The sequence below is a fragment of the Solea solea genome, chromosome 19 (assembly GCF_958295425.1).
Source record: "Solea solea chromosome 19, fSolSol10.1, whole genome shotgun sequence".
Taxonomy (NCBI): domain Eukaryota; kingdom Metazoa; phylum Chordata; class Actinopteri; order Pleuronectiformes; family Soleidae; genus Solea; species Solea solea.
Genome location: NC_081152.1, coordinates 9,759,731 through 9,787,619, shown reverse-complemented (window position 1 = coordinate 9,787,619; position 27,889 = coordinate 9,759,731). Strand labels below are relative to the sequence as shown.

The window sequence follows — 27,889 nt, the reverse complement described above, 5'->3', positions numbered from 1 at the left end:
TGTGTGTTTGTTTGTTTTTTCCCCCTGAACAGTTTTTTATTGCTGTCCGATGATCCCTTGAATTGCCCCCTGGGGACAAATATATATTTAAATGTACTAAAGTGAATAGAATGGTTATATGTCATCATTAAAGAAGTATTGTTAATATGTGTGTCTTAAAATTTTTTGGAGTTTGAAGGAAAAGTGAGAAAGTTGTAGAAGTCAACTCTGAAACATTGTGCTTCCAGTCATATTCCAACCTGTTTGCATCCCATTTTATCCAGTCCAACTTTATTTATAAAGCACTTGAAAGACAACAACAGTGCTGCACATCAGAGATAAATAAAATATAGAAACACAAGACATAAAATACCTAAAAACATAAAATAATGGAATAAAATACCGTAGAAAATATAAAAAAAACTACACAAATATAAAAACAATAACATTTCACTATATATAAATATATATTTGGAAAAAGGCCTATTCAACATCTGCATATGTGTATGGTTATTGCAATAAATAAATAAATGAATGAAGTAAAATTCACCGCAATAAAATTATTATACTATTTAATTCTTTTTTATGAGAGGGTGTTCTTTTTCACTTAAGCCCTGACCCCTGAAATGTCTGTGCACACCACTGATAGTGTGGAGAAATAAAGCGGAATACTGAATAGTCAAGAAAGAGTTGAACCTGAACTGAAGGGAGCACGAGCACCACCACCACCACCACCTCCCTCTGAACCCTCCCCCTGTCTGTTGATATCTCAGCCGGGAGAGGTTTGAATCAGCCTCAGGCTTCACAGTCGCCGCCATGCTGCGCTGAGGTAGAGGAACTTAACCAAACTTTGTGTCCGGACTCGCTGCTCTGACTCTAACCTCCACACAAACACCAGGATTCTGGACTAAGTGGAAACCTTCTCCTCGGTGAGTACCAGTCACTTCTGTGCAAAGTTTAAGAATAATATCGCCCGTGAAAGCAGCAGAGGCAGCAGAGGCAGCAGCAGCAGCGACACGTTTCATGCTTGAAAGTTCATCCTGATCCCGTGCTGCTCGTTCTCATGCGAGCTGTCGCGGACTTCAGGCTCAGCTGCACTTGTTATTCTGGAGCTGGAATTTGTTTCCACCGGGACTCAAAGACAAAAAAAACTATTTTTTACAATTTCTTGCTTTATCCATAAACTTTTTTCGCGTTTTAACGGCGCGCAAAACGTTATAATCCCGTCCTCGCCGCGGCGTTTCCAAGCGCAATTACGGGGGGGAAAAAAAAGTAGAAGAGACAGAAACTTTTGCGCGCAGCCGCTGCCACTGTCCTTGAAGCGCAAAATAACTCGCGAATATAATATTACGTGGCCAACGCACGCATCTTTTTAAAGATTAAGATTCGCATGGCAGCCGGAGGTCATTCAGGGGTTTGTGGCCTTGGCATGCATAAATCAACGTTACTCTTTTGAGCGCAACAACAAAAGACTTTCACTGACAGCAGCAGCACATAGACCGGGGTTTATATACGAAAGCATCGGGGGGGTTTAATACCTGCAGGCACGCACACGGTTGAAGACCTGTTGGGTTCTTACCCAGGACCATGACAGTGCAGCTGGGGCTCATCAGTGCGTGCTCATAAACCATGCACCTGCATGGTGTCTAGTCTTAGATGTTACGTGCCGGAGCTGGAGGGAGTAATAAGAGGTTATGGAGCTGCTCTGTGTCTTTGCCCTCTGGCCTGAAGAGCTCCAGTCCCTGTGTGTGTTGTCTCTTTCACACAGGGACCTTCACACCAAAACCTGCTTTGGATTGAAACTCTTCAGGCTCAAGGTCTTCTGTGTGTTGAACAGTGGCAATGATTAAATGGATGATATTAACAATTTAGTACATAGATAACTTCCAGTATTGGAATTCCCAAATATTGGTGTAGGGCTGCAACTCTATTATTGATTTGTTTTGGCTTTGAATATAGGACTGGACCATAATATAATTATAATATAATTGTGATAAATGTTAGATCACTTAAGGTTGAGTATTTTTAATTCACATATAGTCACATAATATTGACGTACTGTACGTGGAACCTTTGTCACATTGATACTGAAGAAAATTATCACATTGTTATGAAGTTATTGCCCAGCCTTTATAAGACTGATGGCTAAGCATCACATTATACTTTTATATATAGGACAAGTCATAAGTACTTGATAGTAAAAGTTTGATATAAACATCCTAGTTGTATTAAACAGTTGTTGCATGCACTGAATTATAACTATTTTGCTTCAAATTAGAGATGTATTTGTCTCCCATTTTAAGTTAAAGAAGAATTTAAACTCCAGTGTTAAACTTTTAAGTCATTGTGAGTGAGTGACGTCACATCAGGAAGTTTTATTGTGAAAAATGTGTGTCACAGTTTCTCAACTCTGGTGACGACGAGTTCAGATGATGTTATTTACTTCAGCCAACACTTCAGGGAACACTTTCATGGCCATTTTACCCATTTATTTCACAATATAGGCCGAGTGACTCATTGATTAGTTAAGCAAATGATTTATAAATAAGTTTCCCGTGTACATAAGAATTTGTTAACTGACCCTTTGTCTTTCCATAATGCCCTCTAATATTTTTGGAGAATGCTTTTTATTTCACTTCAGAGAAACACCCTCACATTATTTCCAGGGTTAGGTTACATTGCATAAGCACAGTGGAATTTTGAAGCATACTAGCTATTTATTCTCCCCCCCCCCCCACCAAATAACAGTGGTTGTGTTGTCCTGGCCTGTTTTCCACAGCTTCTTTAGGAATATTAAGAGGAACTCTCCCTCCTCTTCACTCAGCATTTCACCAATGGGCCTTGGATGGGACGTCCCGTCCCTCGCAGCCTCAATAAGTAATTCTTCTGCCTCATCAAGTCTGATTCCACTCGTCCTGTGTCGGGTCACTTTGGGCAAAAGGGCAGCCACCCGGATCTTGTCAATATGATTGGTTGGCTGGCCCTGCATTGGCACCCAGGCCAGCCAGAATCATGTCAGTGGGACCCTCAGGGGGGGGGACAGTGGAGAACTAGCCAGAACAGGATATTGTTGTGTGATCATTCACCAGCAGCAGACAAATCATTAAACCACCGCATGCTGCTGAGCTGCTCCGGCATTTCTGTCTGTGGCACTGACTTTCCCCCAGGCTGGAGGTTGTGTTTGTGTTGTGAGGTTGTCAGTTGCTGCAGAGTCTGGAATTGCCATTTGAAAGAATGATCTGTTATACTCTTTGTTTGCTTAGTAGATTTCTGTGTTTACGCAGCTTAACTTCCTCTTACCTGCTTAGTACCTGAGGGAAAACTTGGTCCTCACAAAATGTCCTGGGGAATTTTCATTGTCAAAAAACAAATCTATTTTCTATGTTTAAACTTTGTTTACGGTGAAATACTATACGTTTTTCCCCATCATCGTCATTGGAAGCACGAGATTCACGTATGCTAAATGTAATTACACAGAATGCTCTTGCTTGGTAATGATAACCATGCATAAGCACGCAGGCCTGTCTTAAGAGTCTCCCCCTTCTTTTGCAAATCAATAATCAATTTAAAATGGGTGGGAAACGGGACTCCACTCAAAGGCTGCGTTGCTGAAAGAGAGCTTTGTTGGTGCAGCAATGGCACTTGTTTTGGACATCCGGCATTATTTACTTGGATGTCTTGTTGTGTTTCAGTCTCGCTCTGGCTATTAAGTCATATTTATTTCTTGAAAATTGATGCAGCATTGAAAATGGTGGAATGTGTCCAGTGTTTGATATCGAGGCAGATGTCCTGTTATGCGCACATTCCGCATTTCTGTGTATGTCCTCGGGTCCAAATGCAGTTATTCAGCCACCTCAAAGGAAACCCCCTATTTAAGAGACGTCTGGTTTCTTCACATGCTCTACAGTCAGTGACTGTCAGCTAATTGAATAAACGCTTAATGAGTTGAGGGGAACCATTCATGAGCCTTCACAAGCTTGTTGCTCAGTTGGCTCGTCAGCACGCTCCTCTGCTACAAAGGGCAGTGATACCTGCAAACGGCCTGAACAGCAGAACTCCACTTCCTGCTGTGCAGGTCACTGTAAAAGGTGTCTGTGACACTGACTCCCACAACCCCTCACTGTTTAACTGCTCATTAGCAATCTACTCACATGTAAGTAAGTAAGTAAGTAAGTAAGTAAAGCTTTATTTGAAACAGCAATTTACAAAGTGCTTTTACATACGTAAATAAAAGAAATACACAGAAAAATATGAAATAAATATGTACTTAAGGGATGGGCATGAATATTGGATTATTTGTTTGATTTCAATTAAGTTGATTGACTAATGCAACTATTTGTTACGTTAGAAAAGATATAAAAAAGGAAAAAGTCAATAACCAATTTGTGGCCCTTCTATTACATCAAGGTGGCAGCATTTAGTTAGCGGACTGCACGTGTGATTGCAGAAGTGGTGATATTTACAAGGTTTCTTCAATGCATCTTGGAGCTGCTTTTCCAAGCTCAACATGATGTGGACGGGAGGGCTGAGCTGTTTATCGAAATTTGAAAAAAACTGCAATACGGCCTACTGCAATTTTCAAATCGCAGGAGTCGCTATATTTGTGAAAGCCAAAATGTGTGTCAAAATATCATTTTAGATTAATTCTCGTCTTCACCGATACACATCGTATTCTAAAGACTGAAGGGAACATCACACAGGGATCCTTTTAAATATGTTTTTGGAATGCAAATAATGAAATAACATATATATGAATCATATCACAATTCCTTTCAAAATAATCAATCAAATTCGATTTTGTTGTTTGTTTTGTTGGAGTGGAGAATTTCCCTCTGACAAAATTATGGCTGTGGTAGAAACGTCATTTAAAGTCTGTCTTGTAGGTTTGGCCGGTACATGAACTAAAATATTACACAGTCGGAAACCATATTTGCTGATCCCTACATGTGCACCTTACTTAAAGATGATTAAACACAATACTCATTGAGCAGTTAGTGACCTTTCCTATCATTAGACGTCACGCGTGTAGGAAATAAGGTGGGCGAGTTTGATGTACGAGTTGCAGCAGCCTCATTGTTGTGGTCCTGTAGGAGTTAAAAGGCTAGGGGGTCAGTGGCCAGTCTGTGCTTCTCTGATGTTGAGGTGTGCGGCGCTGGCTCTTTGAATCAGACATCTGGGGCGACCCCCACCTTCTTTTCAAAATGTGCAAACCCCTCCCACCACACCCTAGTGCCCCCCCCCCCCCCCCCCCCCCCCAATCCCTCAGGCTGGAATAATTTCCTCTTGGCAAAAGAAGCATCTGGCTCTCTATCAGCTGCAGACAGTGGCATGTGTAGGCACTTTGTGTGTCCACGTGTGCGTTGCTGGCCATGCATAATACATTGCCACATTTCTTTAGATGTCTCAGCAAAACTGTCTCATGATTGAACGGTGGTTTCCGATCAGCTGATGCAGCGATAAACACTGAATGTTAAAGGGACGGTTCTGTTTTTGTGGTTGTATCGAGTTACTGACACTTGTATAAATCCGCAACCACAGAAGTCATGAAATAACATATATGTCGTATGTAGCCGTACGTAACATAGTTGATCTTCTCTATGGATTTTTGGTGCCGGATTAATTGTTTGCAAAGCAACGTAAACTTTGACATCATGCGGGAAAAGGTTGTGTATCGCAACGATGAAGAGGCCGACATTCTTCAAATATCGCAGGCTTAACTGAGTGTGTATTTTATTTGGCGAGCGCTTTGTCAAGTGGCTGAAATCTGTTTGATGTCCTCACTGAATTACAACCACCTGACTTATCCTTCAAGCTTCAACCCTTCAAGATTTCCCGATTCCCTTTATTTTCCATGTAAGATCAGTTCATTGCTTTCTCATGCGTTCCTACCACGAGAGGAAGAAACTACATACACGGTACAATCTGTGACTGTGGAGAATATCACTCAGTACAGTTACATGCACAGTTTCATCGCGCTAAAGCCTTAGTCCGACTAAGGCAGGCAATTGGACAACTCGTCAAGTCCGTGTATACATGCGGAGGAGAAAATCTGCCTCCGTTCGTCTCTTTGTCGGTCCCAAAGTGGGTCTTCTCCGTAGCTTTTCACTCTCGCCATAGTGGCAACCGTACTGAAGTTTATACGTCGCCTCCTTCTACTTCCCAGTCAAAGATTGGAGAGGACATTAATGGGACTGTGAATGGCATTATCCAGTCAGACTAACGTGTTTACATAACATTAAGAAAACAGAGGTGTTGTCTGTCCCAACTTTGCTGAGTTGTGGTGTGTGTGAACAGTTGCAAACTCAGCAGCTTTATTTGCAGTCAGTAGATTTTAATCAGTTCTCCTTTTATCAGGCTGTTGTTGCGTTCCTGTTGGTTTGTTTAGGCTTTGCATAGGTATAGGTGGACGTTCCCATCATCAACAATCCACTCCTGGAGGACACAAACAGCCTTTTCACTTGGCATCTTGTTTGGGTTCTCGCTGTCTCTCTCTGCGTGTGTGTGTGTGTGTGTGTGTGTGCAGTTTAATATTACCCAAGGCTCAATACAGTGCGGAGACAGCGAGAGGGAGAGAGTGAAGCAGCTGGACCTGTGTTACCCCTTCAATCTGTAAAGTGGGGTGGAAAAACAAAAATGTCCCCACAACAATAGACACACTCCCACAGATCCACACACACTACCCTAACCTCTACCCCTCCCCCTGTCTTACCTCCCCCCCAAATTCCCCCTCCCCCTCCGCAGCAATTGTGTGCACTGACGCTTTCCAGAGGTGCGATCTCTGCACTGTCGCTCTCCACTTGCGTGCTGCACTTGACTGCTGACCGCTGTGCTGCACACTCGGATGGAGACGGGCTCTGCCACTGACGTGCGTTACAGTGAAACAGCCCTTTAACGCGAGCACTGTTTCTCTCCACCCTTTGTAACCTCCTGGGCTCTTTATTCCACTGACTGTATATCGTGCAGGAAAGAGGGAGACAGAGCGAATGAGGGTGTGTGTGAGTGTGTGAGAGAGAGAGAGAGAGGAGCATGACCAGGGAGTAGGAGGTGACAGTTGACTGGACGAGCATATTCTATTTTTTTTATTCTTTTGTCATCTGTCATGCACACCACTGGTGACTTCTGCAGTAATGACAGTGTGACTGAGCGGGGTTGGAAGAGCCTCTCCTCAAGCATTCTTCTCTCTCAGCGCCGCAGGATCTTCCCATTCAGATTATGGTAAGACTCACGTCACAGACGGCTTGAGATTACGCCTGCTGGAATCTGACAGCATCCATGTCAATTCCTTTTTTTCCCCTGTCATGCCATCAGGTATGTACTTTTATAAGCTTACTAGCCTGCAGTGGAGAGGATCTTCAGCACAGTGCAGGCTATTTTTACCCAAATCTCATCTGGGAGGTAAATAATTCAGTGTGGTGGACGGCTGTGCCTTATTCAAGGAAGTATCCTCTCAGTTTGCTTAGATTTGCTGTTCTTTGCTTCAGTTTGTCTATGTAATTGGGAGAAGATGGGGGGGTGAAAAAAAAGGCAGACAAAATGTATGTTATTGTTTACACTAGTGTCTGCTGTTTTTGTTTACTGCAAGGTTTGATTTAGGGAAGATTATGTGCATCCAAGCAGGCTGTTGTCTGGACTTTATAAATCTCCCTTGGGAGGGGAAGGAGTGGCATTACCCTCCCAGCTTGGACATGTCAGATTTTCCACAAATTGCTCTTCCTAACTGGGCACTGCAACACTTAGGGAAAATAGTTTGGTTTTACTTGTTTGAGTGCTCAGTGCAGGTACAGCACAGTCACGGCACAGAGTACTTCTGGCTCTGCGTAGTTTCGTATCTCTGCTGTGCAAAAAAATTAAAATATCGCACCATCTTTCACGCCAGCTGAAGATTTCCTGCTGCGCAATGTAACCTTTCTTTAGTTTCATTAGTGCATTCACATTGTGTTGGAGAAACTGGATGGTGGAACACACCTTTATGACCTCTGTACACGCACAATGGAGACATGCACAAAAGTTCAGTCAGCTCTTATTAGACATGTTATTGAAAGAGAGAGAGAGAGAGAGACATGCCGGTAAGCAACTGCCGTGGAGCATGACGGCGACAAAACTGAGAATTCAGGGTATGGAAAGTGGAAAGGTCGGTGGGGGAGAAGCAGGCACATGCACTCATTTACCCATGGTCCCCAAACAGACTCCACGGCTGGTGTCTGTCTGTCTGTCTGTGTGTCTGGGTCTGATATGACTGAGTGATAGTGACATCTTGCCTTTAGCGTACCAGCTGTAGATCTGTCAGCTGACGGTGATAAAACCATTATGTTCTATTTGTTTTGTATTATTAACTTTAAAAGCTTTTTTTTTTTTTTCTTTCAGGACTAGAATTAGTATCTATCCTTTATCTACTTAGCAAACCTAATTCTGACTCTAATAGGCCACAGTCTGCTGTTTTCCGCTGTGCTAACACATTAAAGGGCACAATCTAGGGATGATCTTTTACTGTTATATAAGCAGAAGGGCTGGAGGAAGTCGCAGCAGGACACATGCTGTGTCTTGTCTCACCTGTTCATTAAAACGAGTGATAAATAAGCATTGTCATTATTTATGGTGGTTTTTATTAGTGCTCATTGAATCACTGACTGAAGTTTGCCGTCGCTTCTCCTTTAATAACGCGACGCATTCTTCACGTGTGATTGGATTTATATTGTCTGCCCGCTGCCCAGAGGATTTCTCAGAAGACTCTGTTTATGCTGGCTGGCTGGTCGGGTGCCCCGGTAACTATGGTAACAGTATCCCTCAGAAAGAAAGGCCCTCGCCTAGTGGACTAATGGTGAGCAAGTGAAGCGTGTCTGCAAAGTTAGATGTTGTAAAAGTGAGCAATGGGTCATCGGACTACATTCTTTTCCACTCAAACACTGTTGATGAGATGGGGGGGGTTTGTTGAGCTGCTACTTCTGTTTTGTTTTGGAAATAATTACACAGAAATTAGTTTATTGGATAATGAATTGAAAATCCGACTTTTTCTTCATGATGTATGATAGGAAAGTGAAACTTTGGCTGAACTTTTAACTCTAAGTATTTCATTATACTGCACTTTGTGATTATTCTGTTTGTTATTAAAGTTATTAATCTCTCTCTCTCTCTCTCTCCTTCTCGTAGACCTCTGTGCCTCTACGTGAGCCATTTTTCAACCGTGTGAGGAAAAGTAAAGAGACGTTTTCATGTATCAATATTCGCTAGCTGACGCCATGACAGACAAGTAAGTGGTTTCTCTTCCTCAACAGTGTGTGTGTGTGTGTGTGTGTGTGTGTGTGTGTACAGACTCTGCGGTATTTCAATATCAAATAAGAACATCGTGTTGACTCTGCGCTCACTCTCTCAAGATTGTCTCCTCGAACGTGTTGTTGTGATCCAGACTTGGAGGAGAACCAGGGCAGAGGGGAGGGGTTGGGGTTGATAGTACAGAGCAAAGTGTGTTGTGGTGGGGGGTTGGTATAAAGACAGTCTGTTTTGCCCCTGAAGACCTATTACATTTGCATCGGGGCTAATTTGCATTCTTGTTCACTGTGCTGGTATGTTGCTGTTGTTACTAGGTCATTATTTCCCTGACAAAACACTCATTTATAGTTTTTTTTTCTTCGCCTTTGCATCACTTTGGTCCTTCTCTGTATTCTCTCGCTCTTTTCTGCGATTTCTTCTTCTCCGTCATCTTTTCCCTCCCCCCCTCCCTCCATTTCATTGCAGACCAGTTCTCTGACTGTGTTCCCTATCTCTTTTCTCACTTTGTCTCTATTGTCAACTTTGTCTTTGTCCCTCCGTCCAGTGTCTGAGGATGGGGAATTTTGGTTCAGTAAGCAAAATAATCTGCCGTCAGCGTTCATAATGAGTGGAAGACGTGGTGTGGGCCGGTCAGCTGAAAGGGAAAGGAGCGAACAAGGCCTATTACGTGCTGGAGTTACAGAAAGTGTGATTGATTAGTTTTAGTGAATGCTTGTGCAGGAGATTTACAGTATATGCAGTGATCGTTCTGTCCAAGTGGCTGCTGCGATTCACTCTCCACCTGTTGATCCGTTCAGAGCTAGAGAGGGAGAGGCCAGTGAGTCAGTCAGAGTTCAGGGAAGCTTCCTCGGCTAACACCAGAACACATAATATATTATGTCTCGGGTCGGTCTGTCGAGGCGGAATAATTCTATTTTTTGCCCTGAAGGGAATTTCTCTTGCAAATTAGAAGGTTCTGCCACTTAAAGGAGGCTTTGCAGTTTTTTTGTTGTTTTTTGCAGTGCCAGACATGCAGGCTCGGAAGTTTTTTAAGTGTTTTGGATGCAATATAGAAGGCGAGCACGAGAAGGATGTGCTTTGAAACTTTATTTTGAAAATGAGTTTTTTAATAAGTCTCTGCCGCACCAAATTAAAGTGAAGTGAAGTGAAGTGAAGTGAAGTGAAGGATCGGGAGTTTCTGAGCGAAGTGATGTTGTTGACGAGCTGTCCCATTGGGTGAAAAGTATCCAAGCAACCGGAGTGGGGTGTGAAGGGGAGGGGGGGGGGGGGGGGGGGGGGGGGGGGCTAGATGCTAGTCCATGTTGTAGGATGATTGTTTGTCTGGGGAGAATGATAAATGTTATGCCAAAAGGAAGTGAGGGGAAAAGTTGGAGGACGTGCCCCCCGACAGTGATGGTGAACAAAGCTTCCCTCTACATGGGACTACTTAAGATTCATACAAAGGCAGTGGGAGAAGGCTACTTATGTTTTTCTCTGACACACACACACGCTGCTTGTTTTGTTTGTTTCTGACGCTAACTCACGACCAAACATTATACATAGCAGCATATCAGTGGACGTGCATTCCGAACGGTAATTCCCACGTACGAGTTTGCCCCGCTGATGCATTCCGAGCAAGTGGCATTTACGAGTTTCACGTGAGACCGGCATGCACAATATGCACACGTTTGTTTGAAAAACAAGCAGTGTGTGTGTGTATCTGTGTTTGTGTGTGTTTTCCATTCAGAAGTTGATCGTCCATCTGCATCCACAGCCTCGACAGTGACCGTGTTTCAGTTGCAGACCATCTATTGTAGCGGGACGAGGAAAGTTTCTTACGCCTCATTTGCCCCACCGCGCTTGAAGGCGGGGATTTGTTCGGTTGAAACTCAAGCCAGTGTAATCCTTCTGCAGCATGCTGCTTCGTGTACTTGCGTTGATGTTTGTGTGGAGGAGTACTGAGTCCACGCACACACTCTCAGTCCAGGCTTTTAAATGAAAATGAATGTCTCCTCCTTATGGAGGACCAGTTTGTTTTTATTCTTTAAAAAAAAAAAAGATTTGCACACATGGGGGTCACTGTATTGCGTCATATGCTGTGTTAAAGTAGGACAGATAGACAGTGCTCCAAATCCAGAGAGAGAGCATTTTCCATATCCCGCAAAAAAAACCCTTATATTGCAAAATAAGGGTATTTTCCAAAAAACAAATCGTTTTCACTTCCCACTCTGTGCCTTTTTATTCGTATGGAAAAACACAAATGAAACCAAGATGGAAAAATATGATGTTCCCTAATGCCCTCCAACCATACTATCATATGTCTTTTATGCAACGGTTTCATTCTTGTTTTTCACAAGGAGAATCGTCTTTTCGCTTTGTCCTCCGTTTCCTTTCCAACAACCACGGTATGCATTTACAGGCTTGAATGTCTCCGCTCATCCTAAAGCCTGTTTTCTCACTCTTCCCCGACGCCCCTCTCGTTTTTCCTCCCTCCCCCACCTGTGGTGTGCACACGCTGGCAGCCCTGTCAGGGACTTGGATTGTTTACAATGGGAGAGTAAGGATGGATGCGCATATGGTTGTGGGTGTGTGTAATTTGTTATTTCTGGCATAAACGCTGACCTTGTCAGGACCGGTACGTCCTCGTGGAGAAAAAACGTGGTCATCGTGAGGCAGGACCTCATCTCTGAGGAACTGGTTAAGTTTAGGGCTGAGATTAGATTTTTTAAGGTTAAGGTTAGGGATACTTTGTTTGGCCTTCCCCAGTCTCCTGTGTATCTTTGTGCTCTGGTTGTTTCTGTATCAGTCGAGATGTTTGGATTTGCATGGATTTTTGACACAGACGCCAGTGTCACTTAGTTGCAGTCCCATTTCCAGATGGAAATGTCTCACTAACAGCTCGATGGTTTGCCACGATTTGGTGACTGCACTTAAATTCACGGTCCCTGAGGCGTCTGACACGTGTGTGTGTGGTCCCCTTACGTCTACGCTCGCTTGTTTTAGAAGGTAGAATTCAATGGCATCGCACAAGAGAATCTCTTGTGGATTTCAGGTAACGTGCAATTTGAAAGGCGAATTTGATTCGTCTGTCCTGGGCCGTGGTTGAAACACAGAGGCGGACACAAAGGGGGCGGGTGGAGGATAATAAAAATGCAGCGATTCTTAGTTTCAGGTGACTGTGTGCACCAGAGGCAATAACTCTTGAGTCTGCTTCCTCTAAAATGTCATGAAATAAAGGAGGGCAGAATTTATGTATAAATAACTGGGCCTGAAATGAGCTTCCCCGGGTTTCAAAGACGCGCAGCCGACCACTGCTGTGCACCAATGAAAACACAATAGAGGGTGAATATTTAGATTCCATTTTCAAACACAATGTGGCCTTTGTTTGAACCAAGAACTGTGCCTATCATGGTTTGTATCTGAAAATGAAGGAAAATTCAAATCAAACCAAAACTATAAACAATTCATGCTGAAGAAAATACCTACAATGCGCTTAAATAACAAAAGAGTTGGGTTTATGTCCGGAACAACAGGGCCAGAAACGTTATCACAGTGTTATCAAGTGTCAAATCAGTTGCTATCAATAGTGAGTGAAAGTTAAACCTGCTATTATGGTTTAACATTTGATTTATGGACAGAAAACGAAGTTAAACATAGAAACATTTTACAAATCGGAGGCAAAACTGTCATTTAGGTGCCTTAAGTGTTGCATAATCATAATATGGATTATGTTGCTCAGCCCTAGTCGCGATTGTCATGTAAATTTCTTCGCAGATTTTTGAAGTAGGTCCTTTTTAAGGAATCGCTTGTGAACATTTGAAGTTAATGGAGCCACTGTTGTCATGGAGATACAGATCATCGTGGTCATGGGATACTGGCTGTCCTTTTTTTTCCAAATCTGGTGTCACAGTGGAGTGAGCTGAATAGTCCATCCTGTCAATATGTTTACCATAGGCTGAGCTTCTGAAGTAGGGCCCTTAATGAATTTGTGCTGCCTTGAAGAGTCTTCAAAAAAGGCGTTTCCTGGTCCTCATTCAAGTCCCCTCATCAATTAAAGAAAAATCCTTAGACCCTGTGACATTTTCACTTCCTCTCTGTCCCCTCTCCAGACCGCTGTGTCACCAAGGGTGTGGTTTGGGCCCCGCCGGGCTCGCACCCAGACCTGACACCCCGTTGCAACATAATGAATTGAGACATGTGAAGGCGTGGTGTCACTGGGATTCGTGGGTGCATGGTGAAAATGTTGTATCAGCTGTCAGAGGGTTTTGTGGGAGCCGAGGGAAGCCAAGTCAGAGTGCTTCCTAAGGATGTCGAGGGGGATGCGCCCTTTGACCCCCAGCTCATCAATCTTGCACAACTGTCATCTTCTCCCAGTTGCTCCATTGATGCCGTCAGAGGAGGACGTCGACGAGACGTGGGGACTCGCTGTCTTGTTTGTTTGGCGCTGGCTTATATACATTTTACTTATTTCACATGATGGCAGAATGGGGAAGTCTGGATGAAGAAGTAAAACCATAAGATGGTAAACTTGTCTGCGGCCTCTGGTGTCACGAAACGGCAGGTTATTACTCAAGGTCAGCATGTTCACAATGCTCATGACATTGTTCAAAATCTTAATTCTGTCTGAACATGACCGCACGATGTGCAAAGTCATTGTTTTCTTGTGCGTTGACAGAAATCTGCATTGATTCTGATGCGATTGCTCTCATTCATGTCCCAACTTGCATTAGATATTGTTCTCATGTGAGACCACGTACTGGAGTGACGCAAAATCCGACTTGAAAAATATAGAATATGAGTCACTTCAGGCCGCAGATGTGACGAGCACTCTTAACGTGGATGAATATTCCCCAACATCCGACTCGTTACAGGATGCAGTGGTTACTATAGTGATGGTGAAACCGGAGGAAAGAGTAGGTTTCTCTACAGATAAGGAGTTTAATGTGATCATCTGTGAGTGATGTTTGTCGTCTGTTGTGCATCATCTCTGCTTAACATAATCTGATTATTTCTTTTATACAGAAGAGCGGGAGGGAGGGGGTTGGCATTACAGTAGCTTGACCCGTCAAGCAAATGCTAATGAATCTGCATATGTGGGTTGATTTTGGGTGACCTGAATTCACTTGTGTGGAAGATTTGTCCCCGTTATTGTTCTGGGACTTTTATTTGTTTCATTTTCAGCAGCATCATGAGGATTTATTTATTGTTTTACAGATTAAATCAAAGGTCTTTTTAGAGTTAGAGAATCATTAAGTGCAGTTTCTCTTGACCCTGATAGACTGTGGGAATAAAGTGTGCGCACTTGTGGAGGCTGAAGATATTCAGCCTTGTTTGAAGGGTTTGAAGCAGTTGAAAGGAACTAACTGGAAAGTGATATGAATGTGAGCTCCAACCATCTGTTACAATGATAATCAGAGTATTTCTATGTTTCCTGCCTGTGACTTATACCTCATTCCCACTGGCCCCCCCAAAAAAAACCTCGTTTTCAAACAAGTTTAAATGGGTTATCTGCCAGTGGAAATGACCTGTTTTGTCCAGGCAGTGGTTTGCTCTGCACAGGAGGGAGTCTAACATACTCCTCCTGTGGCGAAACCTGTACTTTTATTTGATATTTAATGATATTAAAAGACGTGAGAAGATATAAACAGGAAAAAAAAACAATACCTTAAAAAAGATGTAAAACGGCTCTACTCTCTTTTTGAGGATTAAGACCTGGTTTTAGGGTTAAGGTTAAGGGTCCCAGGTGAACACTTGTCTGCTTCATATTTTTGGCTGTTTTTGGCAAACGTTTACTTTTTACAGCTTGGGACAATGCTCAGTGTTTTGTTGTATAATCTAACTACATCTGACTTGACTTTTGTTTTAAAAGGGTCAAAAAAGGTATTCTAATAATATACTTGCCACTGTAACACTGTTGCTGAGCTACATTGTGTAGTTGCTGTCGTTTTCTTCTTCCCCCTCCCACTTGTTTTGTTTCCTCATGTGTTTGTGAAGTCGTATTTCATGCAGGGGTGAAGAAACACCGCAGGGCAGCCCAGCCCACTGTTAATCGCCTTTTTATGGGTTCACCAGGGTTGGGAAAGCCCTCCCAGGTTTACCTGCTAATGTCAGTGTGAAAAAGGCTTTAGAAAGTATTAATTCCTCTTGTTGAGAGACAAGTTAATGTTTATTATTCATCTGTCCCTGTTATGAAAGGTCAGCACAATATTGTGACAGAAATCATGTAATAATGTGTGTATATAACTGTTTTCACCTTCCCCATGATGCTTACGTTGCAGATGTGTTGTTGTGCATTGTACGTTTGCGTTATTTCATCATCATCTGTGTTTTCACCGTGGTCTAGACGACAAACCACACGTGCAAACTCAGCACACACACACAAACCGCTTCCTCCCTCCTGTTCAGCTGCACATATACTGTACCAACACGGGTACACATAACTGTTCTGATCTGTCTGTCTTCTCCCCCTCCCTCCCTCCCTCCCTAGCTTGAGGATTTTATAATTCTCTCCGGTGGAAGAGCGTCGCGTCTTGTAAGGAGCCACAGGTCAGAAACTTTACTCCTCTCCCTCCCCCCTTTTTTTTTTTTTTAACGGTGTGGCCTGACACTGCACCTCACTGGTCTGCATGCTTCAGCACGAACGCTGCACGCTGCTCCAACTCTCCCTGTAACCACTCCAGGGCTTCACTTCTTTCTTTTTTTTTTTCCTCCCTTTTGTTTTTGCTCCCTCTTGCATGACCACACCTGGACAAATCCACCTGATCTGAATCCTCTTGGCTTTGGTGCTTTTTGAAGTGATCCTTTCCCTTTTTTTTTTTTTGCCAATCATTGTGTAATTTGCCTCCACCATGTGATTTTGGTTTTCCTTTCCTGCTTAAGTTAAGCAGCAAACTGATAGCCTATGCTGTCTTAATTATATATAATAATGTTTTAGTGACAGACATTGTGTATGCACATGCAGCTGCCTGCTTTAAGTGGCCTCTTTGACAGAAAAACCCTGCTCCTGTAGCTTTGCTCTGCCTTTGACCGTTCTTTAAACCCTCTCAGTGAACAGCGATCGCCGGTCGTAGCTTAGCAACCGTAACTAGGCACGGCAGCTCTGTCAAACTTGTATCATTCTAGTCGAAGCAACGCTGTTCATTACCTTTTTTTTTAAAGTCATAAAAGGAGAGCAAAAGTGGAAAAAGGTGAAAAAAGTTACTATGTCTACAAATGGCTTGCAACTTTTTATAGTAGCCATGGTATTTGCAAAGCCAAAGAACACATCATTTTAAGCTTGTTAGAGAAAATAGATCCCCATCACCTAAACACTCTTGTAAAAATTACACATTATATATATAAAAAAAACAATTAAATTGCTCCATATGTATATATAAAACACAGTTACAGTGCAATACCACAAATAACGCCTTCTACGTTCTACATTTATTGCACCTGAGACATTAAAACTTCATTTGAAAAATGTGACAGCCTTTTCCAGGCTCTTGTTATTGTAAAGGCGTCAGCTAACATGATATTTATTTAGTAATCACAGCTAAAACTATGTATTTATCCTTTAAGCAGGTACATTTCTCTCATTTTATGAAAAACTCTTTATTAAGACCTGGCCAAGAAGTCATTCAGTAGGAAAGACCTGGCAGACACTGTGTTTTTAACAGTGCTGCCCGTGCATTTTTTTCATCCATTACTCCCAAAATTATTGGATTAGCCCCAAACCTGCTGAACAGATCATAGAAAACCTGAGAGATTTGTGTTCAAAGTTTCAGGTCTGGGCTTTGTGTTGTTTTTCTGTCCGCGTGCTGCGTCTGGGAACGGGGAAATCTGCGTCTCTTATCTCCTGGTATGCCAAGTTCAGGAGGGACACACTGTTAGTGTTGTGGCAGCCTGTGGGTGATGGGGGTGAGTTTTCTCACAACACTCCAAAGGAGGTTTTTGTCTCTGCTGGCCAAAATTACCACCATGAAATCAGTGCCTGCTGAAGACTGCGCTGGGATAAAAGGGCCAGGAGAAAGGAAGTTCCTATTAAAGGCAGAAAAGGAGAAAACGTAGCAGGATTCAATGGTTTTTACAGCTCCTTCATGTCATGTCCTCTGACTGGTGGTAAACCTGCAATTTGAAGGATACTTTTCTTGTTTGTTACTTTCTGCTTTATCTGCTGCTTGTAAAAAAAAAAGGCAACTAAGTGATTTGGGCTAAAGTCACCGGCCCCTTAACTATGGCTGTTCAAACAACTACCACCAATGTCATAACCACTCACCACAAGGCCTTCAGCTGGGATTTTTGCAGCCTCCCAAATATAGTCCCACAATATACGCCCCAAGGCCTGGCTGGCATCACAGTATAGCCTCAAGGAAACTATATCAAGTGAAAAGTTTAGAACTTTTTCTCTGTGTGGTGGCTGCCGTGTGACCTTCAACTATTAACTTTACCATATTCACCCTGACATGAATGAAAACAGTGCATTTTCACTAGGTTTTCACTCCTAGGTGCTTATTATGACAGCAACTGTCACGTAAGTGCTTTACTTTTCTTAATTAAAGAATAAACAACATTCAGAATGAACAATATCTTATCTTATCACCAGACTAACTGTATATCCTACAGAGACAAAATCCTCAATTCAAATAAATGAGTCTTCCCACCATTAGTTAACTTAAAATATCTGAATCTTAATGCTGACAAAGCATAATATCAGTGTCATCAGTCCAAGAAATGTACTGGAATGAATGTTGTTTTGGTCGCTGTTGTCTGGCTCCTTCTTTTATTTATGGGTACTATAAAACTGATTTTTTTTTTTTTATATACATTTTTTGAATTTAAAGCTTTAGGTCATTTGCTATCGATAAATAGAGCTTGGCCAATATTTTATATACATAGAGAGAGAGCGAGAGGGAGCGAGCAGTGGTCTCATTATTGTGGTCTTGACTCCAACGCTCCACAGTTTAATAGAGCTATGGCCGTAGTCTGACTAAGACGGACAATCGGAAAACGCCTCCCTAGGTGGCGCTGTATCTCTCCATAAGGTAGTGCGTGTTGAATCAGTTTCCTGTTGACCTTTACGTCGCAGAAAAACAAACGGCAAACGACGAGATGGACGTGAGATGGATTAAGCTGTGGTTCTCTTATGTTTCGCACCTGGTGCACATGTTAATCGGGATAGAAATTAGATTAGATTATACGCCGCCTCCTTCTACTTCTGGGTCAGAGACCAAGGAGGACATTTCGGTGCCTGTGCAGAACGCCAAGTCCGACTCCAGTCCGACTAAGCGTACACATGCACAAGTAATCAGACTACGCATTGCATTATTCAGGTATGTTAGTCCGACTAAGACTAGCTCGATTTTAGTCTGACTAACATGTTTACATGACTTTAAGAAAACTGAACGAATTATTGCCTTAGACATTTAACATGCATGTAAACACACTGACTGAGAAATCCCATGAACGGCTCCAGTAAACCGCTTACTGAACGGCTTTAAAGGACATTTTCACATCCGGCTTCATTTCTCGTGGTCCCCAAATCTAAATTCCTTCCTTTTTTTTTTTTGCCTTTGCAGATGTCCATTGTAAAACTCTCCTCGACATGTTTTTTTTTTTTTTTTTTGATTTCCCCCTCCTTTTAATTAAAAGACAAGCATGCATGGTGATTATGTTTTCATGTTAGACTACAGAGGCATATTGGGTACTTAAGATGGGGAACACCACACAGCAGCCCTTGTTCCTGTAGTTAGCGTGCTTCGCTCGCCTGTATGTTTATAGGGAAGTTTTTCAAATCTTCCAGCACCATGTGACTCAGGGAAAGGGTGTGTTGTTTTTAAAAAAGCTTGCCATCAACAGACTAAATATACCCTTTACTAGACCTGACCCCTCATTTGCCTTTGCTGTGGCCACTGTAGGTCGACATGCTAGTTCAGCAGGGACCCTACAACTAGTAATTATATAGGAGAGTTTCCATTTTCCCTCCTGTGTGTAGTGTTGCCTTCACACTAGCTCTTTTCTTAGACATTTAGCTGGTTATTGACGCTTTACCTAGATTTGAACTCCACCTACTTCTTCTCAGCACAACGAGAAATATTATAGATTCTGTATTCAGCTGGTTATGCGTCAGAAATGAGCACCACATGCTCTTTGTTGTCATCCAGCGCCATATATGTGAAAATAATTCATGATCAGGATTTCACGCCGTAGGTCACAATGTTATATCTTTGATCAGTGTTTTTGAAAGTTGAATTCTTCCTCCCGTCTTTCGTCCCGCGAGCTCCGTGTGAATTACCACGATGACTGCTGCATCATGTGTTGCAGTTTATAGATTTCCCTTTTTACACGTGAGCAGTAGTCAGCTGTGCAGTGGGGGGTCCATACAGCTGTTGGCCGGGTTTCCGATGACTCTATGTGGCTCTGACACGGTGGCTTTGCACTTTTACAACGCACGGCTTATGTCGATCTCCAGCGAATTGTGGATGGTTTGGACCAACGCTGTGGATTTATCTGTTGTATTCATTTATCTAGACAATTTGAAAAGGGAAGCAACTGAATTTCACAGTGAAACACACAGGCACTTTGGGAAGCTTAGTGGGAAGAGTCTATATACAGGCTAGAGATGATGTTTGAAACTTGAATAAATGATTTATGGTGAGTGCAGTTACAGAGAAGAAGAGGCTCTAGAATCCCACCCCTCATCTCTGGCCTGGATAATAATTCAATAACGCTACACTTTGGAATATAACCTTTTTGCAGTCGTAATGTTAGACATTTTTAACACATCGATCTAATTAATATTTTTCTGTCCATAAAAACGTTTAAAACAACAATTTAGAGCATGGGTTTCTCAGGAGGGGGCCGGTCATATGATGAAAAGGGTGATATGAGTTCAAAACTATATCGCGATATTCCACGATATACTGTTAAATACAGTATATTTACTGTTCACAATAAAAAAAGTCATTCATGAGGCATAATTAATCTGTGAATAAAAGATGTATAAAAATACAAAACATTACTTCATTTAAATGAAATGGACTGGGGGGGGATGGCACAAGTTTGAGACCACTGACCTGAGGTTTACTCAATGTGAGTAGAAATTAGTCTTTATTTATAATTTGACATTTATCATGATGATGATAATCAAGATGGACTGATTTTAACAGCCCTAACTTTTAAGCTCCATTTAGTGACATCAATAAAACCCCACCGAACCTCAGACCATGCAGACTCTCTTGTGGGTCATGTCGGCACAGGGAATGAAAAAATCACCAGCAAACAAACATCTGTGGTTTTTAATCCACCCTTAGTCTTTGAGTGTGTTGGCAGTCAACAGTGTTGACGGGTCGCTCGTCAGACAACCATCAACACTCACACCTTCCGGCGTCTTAGACTCCAAACAACCACAGGCCAACATGCAAACCCCATCTGTGTATATCATCAAGTATAAAGCCTCGACTTTCTAAATGTCAAAAACGGTTCATCAGCCTTCAGGACAACACAACCCAGAAGTCGGATGTAGTTGTTAGTATTTCGGGATGGGCCCCTGGTCACGGCCTTATCTGATAACAGGGACTTAATATCCACAGTTGACATTATCATGTACACGTGAGAGCAGGCTTGAGTCTCAGTTACATCTTTTATTATAACCTTTATTTAACCAGGACAAGTCTCAATGAGATTAAGAATCTCTTTTACAAGAGTGTCCTGGTCAAGACAGGCAGCAGCAGCAGCAGCAGCAGCAGCACACTTTACAAGTTACAGACACCGTAATCATCATACCATACTGTAAATGTAAGAGATAAATACACAGTCAATGGATAAAAGTACAAAGGCTCAACAAATGTCGGCTTAGTGACATTAAAAGCAGTTTAAAAACATCATTCAGTAGCCCTTTAAAAGTGTTCTCCTTCCATTTTAGGTCATTTTACATCTATAGCCAAACTCCATTAATCTGTAAATGACATCTGTGCCCATCAGTGTGTCGTTTTCACTGGTCGCAGTATTTTGTTTCCAGTGAAGGCTCCTCGCTCTCACTTTCTCATACAGGCCTGGCTCCAAATAACTCATAATACCCTGGGAGAATGTGAGGGCACACACTGAAGTACTCGGAGTCCTGCAAACACTGCCGACGCAAAGCAACCGCAGCACTGCTGATGTGATGCTTATCTGTTCTTGTGGCACCTGCAGACAACAAGTGCACTCATCGACCTGATTTTCACACAACTATGTGCATAGTACCGTGCAGGGTAGTGGATGCACTTTTGCATTAGGGCAACCAACTATTACAGACAAATTAAGGGGGAAGAGAAGTTGAGTTATCGTAAGCTGCTGGTTCTGCATTATCACCACTTCCGTGGCTGGATGGGTACACTATAGATGGTCCTTATGTCAGCAGCCATACAACTAAGAAAGTATAATTAACCCTTTAACACACCCATTTTTCCAGAATAACTTCCAATATCTGTCAGTTTTTTTTTTTTTTTTTAAACAAACTGTTGTACACAAACAGATTTTTAGCATGTTAAATTTGAAATTGTGCAAATGAACAGTATAAAACTACATATTTTAAGTCTCTCAATGTTTCTTTGTCTCTCAATGTGCAAAAATAGGCCAAAAAAATGGAACTCTCTTCTCTCTGGCAACAAAGATGCTGACTCGCCAGCTTCCTGAAACGGCGCGAGTGAAATTACCGTAATATCCAGCTTTCAAAAACCGCTGGAATTTGTCCAATAGCACAAACCGTCGCGTAACTACAGTAATACAAAGTGCGCTTGTGCAAATGTGTCATCAGCTGTTGAAGGTATTGCAGAAGGTGGGTCGACTGGTGCTTGTACTAATGAGGTGAATCCGGATCACCACCTAAACCTAATCCTAACTTTTTGAGTAATGCTGCTCACAAATGAATGGACGGACAAACCCCAGCAAAGACATAACCGATTTAGTAGACGTAACAACTGCTCTCTGGATGTAAACCTTTACTGAGTGTCTAAACAGTGACTCCACAACAGCAGAAGTTAATTTCTCCCAGAAGAACAACTGTGTGCAGCGCTGTGTGGAAATAAAGCGCCGCGCTGCCAAAAGAGACATTCTTTCCACAAAATGATCTGCTTAGTGAATATTTCCCCATTACACAGTCCTGTTTGTGCATGGTCAGGCCCATTGGTATTTCACAAACAGTCAGAGTCTCCAAAAACGGGCTCTTGGCGTCCTGCAGCAAGAGGAAGAAGAGCGTCGCTGTGTATTGATACTTGATGATGAGCGATGACATGGAAAAGAGAGCTAGGACACGTGGGGGGGTTGGAAACGTTGGCACGGGGTGAATGTCCGATTCCCTCGCATCGACCCCCACCGCGCTCTGTGTCCTCCTCCACACTGTCTGCTCACAGGATGTGGCGCTTCTTGACTGAATTCTCTCTTTCGGAAATCTGTATTAGGGCTGTATATTGTTTGCAATATAATATAAAAGTCGAGCTTCAGTTCAGTATTGTGTCCTTATAGTTGGGATTAGGGTCGTGCCTTGAGTAAGAAATTGATTTTCTGCCAGAGAGACTATTTTTAATGAAATCCCCATCAGCACTGGCCTAAAACTGATCAACAGGTATACAGTCGCAGTGATTTCTCCTGATTATCAGTTCAACTGGCAGGAAAATGTTTACGCTCTGTTGATGATTTGTTTGTGCTGCACAAAAGTGTTGTGTTTTTTTTCCTTGATTAAAACAGTCAAAGTGTCGGTGCACAGATAGGCAGAGCTCCACTTCCCCCCTCTCTGTCCTCTGTCTTCAGTGGGCAATCTGCCAATATCTGTGCCCAGTTAACAGCGCAGTGCTGGGAACCCCAAGGCCCCAAGCAGGTGTCAACCTTCCTGCGCAGCCAAAGGAGCCGAGAGGGGAACACAAAAGGCTCAAAGAGTCCTGCCAGCATGGTAACCGTCTTAAATATCCCAGGCCCAGTCCGGTCACTCCTCTAAATCTCTCGGCAGCAAAGGGTAGATGCCAGCGTACTCTTTCTGCAACTGTAACACTGACTCTCAAAGGGTTTTGAAGCTTTTTTTAAGCTGCGTTCTAAACGGGGAACATAGTGTCGAGATTGATAGAGGGCGTCAGGGGGGCACACACACACAGAGGGACAAGTCTCGTTTGAGGGTGTGATTTATGCAGCGTGCTACTAGATTTATTTTCAAAACAAATCAAGATACATTTTGCCTTTTTTTTTTTTTATCGTGGATTTATTTCTCCCGGCGTCTGTTTCACAATCACAGTTAATTCTGCCGTCTTCAGGCAGTTGGCGGCTTGTCTTCACAGGGAGCTTCCACGTCCAGCGCTCATGGGCTTGTGTGATCTTTGGAAACACTGGTTTGGCTCAGAACGTGCCTCACGGCTAAGCTGCCCTGGCATTTAGATTAGCGAGACTTTAAAAGACGTGGACGAGTGGGAGAAGAAGTTCTCCTTCTCTCTCTCTCTCTCTCCCTCTCTTTTTCGGTTCATTGTTGCCTGCGCTGCAGTGATGATGTGGATGTGATGGGGGAGGAGTGGAGTGGCGTGGAGGCTGCCCTCATCTTCACTAAACAATAGGTCCTTGTGTGTTTGACCCCTCTATAGCAGAGCGGAGTCCATGGTTAGTGCTGAAGCCGGGGTGGAATTCCATCTTTGCCTGATTCAATTGCTTGAAATGAAAAAAAATCCACAGTCCTAGTATTTCGACAGTCCAAACCTCTAGGGCCATTTGTTCTCATTTACAAACAAATCAATAATCAATGATTGTCCTGCCCCCTTTTCTTTGGCTGCGGCTGTCCTTGTTAAATTGTCTATACATGCTGTGCCATATGATACATTACTCCCTCAGCAGGGAGACTGATTGATGAATACGAGGCCACTACAAACCGGCTCGAAATGATTGATTTATTCTGACCTTATCATTTGCTCTGTGATTTCAGTGGGGGGATAAAAAAGGACAAATAAAACCTAATAAAACACCAATAGCATTTCATTTGGCTTTTATCACAAAGTATTTTAGGTCGTTTCATTCATTGCATGTGATAATAAGTCTCTGCTGTTGCTTAAATGCAAAATAAATCCATGCCGTTGAAACATGGTGAGACACGCCCTCGGTTCCCGTGCGTGATTTTTGTTTTCTCATCTCGAATCTCGTCTTACAAGACATCCGATAACCTTTAATCCCTTCCTCCGTGTGCCCGGCCCACCCATTTTGCGGAGGTGTGCTGCGGGTACCTGAGCGTCTTCAAAAACCAGAATTACCTGTTCTGCGCCGGATCATTTTACTCTCCCCAGGAAAGTGAAGCAAATCCACTGACCAGTCAGACACGCCCTCCTTCCTTTCTTCCTTCCTTCCTTCCTTCCTTCCGCTTGTCACTATTTCGTTGGCCTCCATTTATGTTTTAGTATTGCAAGAAGCCAAATGCATTGGTATTAAATGTGAGTGATGTCAGGATACAAGGCCAAACTTGTGCTGGAATCCTCCAAACACTTCTCTGGCACATGAGTGGATCAAGAGGAAAGGAAGCCTTATAATTAAATTACCTCACTTTCTCAGTCAGTGTGTGTGTGTAATATTTAGGTAATCGGTCTTCGTCCACGTCGGAATAATTTTAGTTAGTCGTGAAAAAACCGACCTCAAGATTATTTAGCATGTGCAGTGAGTGCAGTGAGTTTGGCAAACGCAGCATGTTTTTTTAAAAGTGGGACAGGTTTAGAGATTTATTTTAATATTTAACATAAGCTGTAAAGCCCGTGCTCTCGACCCAGCTTTTCTGTTGACCTAAAACTGGTGAATTAAAACATGGATTGTTCTATTATGTCTTTATTTTTTTTTCCCAAAAAAAAAAAAGGGGGCAGTCTCAACAAAATGCCAAAATGTCATCTGTGATAAAAACCAGATTCTCCATATGTGAGACTTGGAAAGCAGCACTTGTCCTAGATTTCTATGTGAGACCTTTGTGTGCTAAACAATCAAAGATTACTATTCGGTATAAGTTAATATAATTAGATTGTACCAGTCTTGATGAGCTGCAGTGACGTGCATTTGAAAGTGCCCCGGCTTTGGATGGGACATATTAAGGTTTTATTGAACGTGACACCGTGTCCCGCGGTGGGTCTGGATAATTTCAACACTTACATAAACACACTGAGCACAGGGAACCTTAATGGAGGCCTTATCAGGCACATCCTGACTCTGAGGTGAGTGCACAAGCAGAGAGAGAGAGAGAGAGAGAGAGCTGTTAAAAGGCAAGAGAAACCATGATGCTCTGCAAATTGGCACATGGAAAACAACACACACACACACACACACACACACACACACACACACACACACACACACACACCTGATATGAACAAATACCGGCCCTACCCGGAATGCTGTCGTCATCATCATCACCATTATTGTCACCGTCATGGCCGTCATCACCGGCAGAGGCAAACAGATACACCTACGACTGTTTCTTAACAATAGCCCCCTGTGGAATAATGTGTTTTATAATAGAAGGGGGATTTTCTTAAGCCTGAGGTGTTTAAGGTTCAGTGTTAACTGCTCACTGAGTGAATGTGCACGTCAGACGAAAGTGTGTGATGTTCTCTGGCTTCTCCACTGGAGTGACGCATCTGTCCTTCTGCGTCATTCGCGAGTGGTTACCAGTCACAATTCTGACTTATTTTGAACTCCCGTTTTGAATCTTCCAGAATGGCATTTTGACATTTTGCCTAGTATTGCTTCAAGGGCTAACCCCCACATTTCTCGTTCTGAATACCATTTGAAAGTATGAAAACTTGCCAAAGTCTCATTGAGAGCACACTTCCCTTTATTGTGGTGTCTCAAGTTGATTCATGAACACACTACGGAGAAAGGATGTGAGAAGCGCTGGTTCCTCGTGTGAATGGGCTTTCACTGAACACAGCTCCGTTTCCTTGAAGACGAACGGAGAAACGTCCCCACAGCAAATGAAACCGCGTGTGTGTATTGACTCATTTCATTATCCAGCCCCCAGAAGGCCATCGTGTTTTGTCTGTGGGAAACATCAGCTCCACATACGATGAAGCGTGAACCAGTAAAAGGTGATTTCTGCGTGAAAAACAACTGACGCTTTGTTCGTGACCGGTCGCTATAGGCACAGGTGTAGATTATCAGATTAACGAGGGCTGATTTGCATGTAGCTTCCTCAGTACCTCGTTAATGTTATCCCTAACACCTGTGCTTTTCCAGCTTTAAACATTTTTTTTACTGATTGCTAATCTAATTATCGCCCCCCCCCTCGCCCCCCTCTCAGTTTCAGTAACACTGGTTTTTCTTCTGTATTTCACATGTGAAAAACAAAATTAGACACGTTACCTTATTTTAAGAGGAAGTGGTTTTCATCACACACAGTTTTGGGTCCAGCAGATCATCTCTGATGCGTGTGACGCGCTCTACTGACCCTGAGTGATACAAAAGAGGATGAGTCAGTTCTCAGCTCACAGTGTGAGGGAAGTTGATCTGTTGCCCGGCCGCTTTAAGCATATCTGTGCTGCACATTACCAGGCTGTGAGGATCTCGAGTAATTTCTGCATCTCTGGAAAGTGCTTGATGAGTGCACCACATGTGTCGCTTCATGTCTCTCTCTGTGTGTGTGTGTGTGTGTTTTTGCAGAGGAAACTTCACGGTTCCAAAGACATCGGAGTCAAACATGGGATTTGGCGTGCTGGGAGTGTTCCTGGGTCTGCTCCTCGAAGTCTCCACCCATGGACCCCATACTGTGCCTCGGACCTCCTGGAGACACCAAGGTGAGGTGGTGCAACCATGTGCACGATGTCCTGTAAATGAAAAAGAGAGATATTGAGACTGCAGTGACTCTCATCCATAAAAGTAAGAGTGGGCTGTTGTCCGTGATGCGAGGCATTACAGTATCGTGCTCCTTTTTAGACTGGAACAATCTACAGAACACCCTCAATCTCTGGATACTCTGGATCATTTTAAATGAATTCTGAAGGAATTAGAATCTAAATGATTGTTAGGTTTTCTGTCGTGAGGCTCTCTAATGTCTCTTATTGTCTCGTTGTTATTTGGATGAGTTCTCTTTGCTGATGTTGCCTCTTGGCCAGGACGCCCTTAGAAAAGAGATTTGTCTCAATGGGATTATCCTGGTAAAATAATAAGGTTTACAGAAAGTTAACATAAATATAGAATTAAACCACACCCTGGGAATCAATGATGCCTTATCCCTGCTCTTACACAGACAAATAAGACATATTAAAGAAATAATCTGCAGGACTCTTGAATTTTAATCTTGTTTTTTTTATACTTATACATGACTTTTTGTGTTTTTATGTGGAGCCAAATACAAGGTGTTTCTTTGAAGCTTAGATGCACATTTTTTGGCTTCACAAAGTCTAAACACTTGGCTACTACTACTGCTACCACTACCGCTAATATCATTTTCTTCAGTAGCATTATAACAAAGGTTCAGTATCAACGCTGTGATGTTTATGCATTGTGCAAACATAATTTTGCACATAATGCACAATTGCTATGAGTGTTTTACCACATTTTATATTTCTGTTTCTTGTACTTTGCCACAAACGAAAGTTTAAACCCACAATTCATTATATCTTAAACTATGAGCGTGCTCTTTTGACTCGTGAATCTTCACCTGTTACTTGTTCCTTGCCATAAACAGAAGTTTAAACCCACA

The 27,889-nt window shown here is 42.7% G+C and overlaps 1 protein-coding gene across 5 annotated transcripts in view; it reads left to right on the top strand.

Moving 5' to 3' along the window:
- The first annotated feature begins 672 nt into the window (after nucleotides 1-672).
- The window catches only part of sema4d (sema domain, immunoglobulin domain (Ig), transmembrane domain (TM) and short cytoplasmic domain, (semaphorin) 4D), a 39,840-nt gene continuing 12,623 nt past the window's right edge, over nucleotides 673-27,889 (top strand). Inside the window, exons 1-4 of one of the 5 annotated variants that reach the window (XM_058617583.1) lie at nucleotides 676-908; nucleotides 9,127-9,226; nucleotides 15,713-15,771; nucleotides 26,848-26,981. In XM_058617583.1, coding sequence (XP_058473566.1) covers nucleotides 26,885-26,981 — 97 coding nt within the window. In that variant the 5' untranslated portion in view covers nucleotides 676-908; nucleotides 9,127-9,226; nucleotides 15,713-15,771; nucleotides 26,848-26,884. Of the gene's footprint in view, nucleotides 909-7,005; nucleotides 7,195-9,126; nucleotides 9,227-15,712; nucleotides 15,772-26,847; nucleotides 26,982-27,889 lie in introns of those variants that run through there. The other 4 variants (XM_058617580.1, XM_058617582.1, XM_058617584.1 and 1 more) reach the window with 4 other exon arrangements.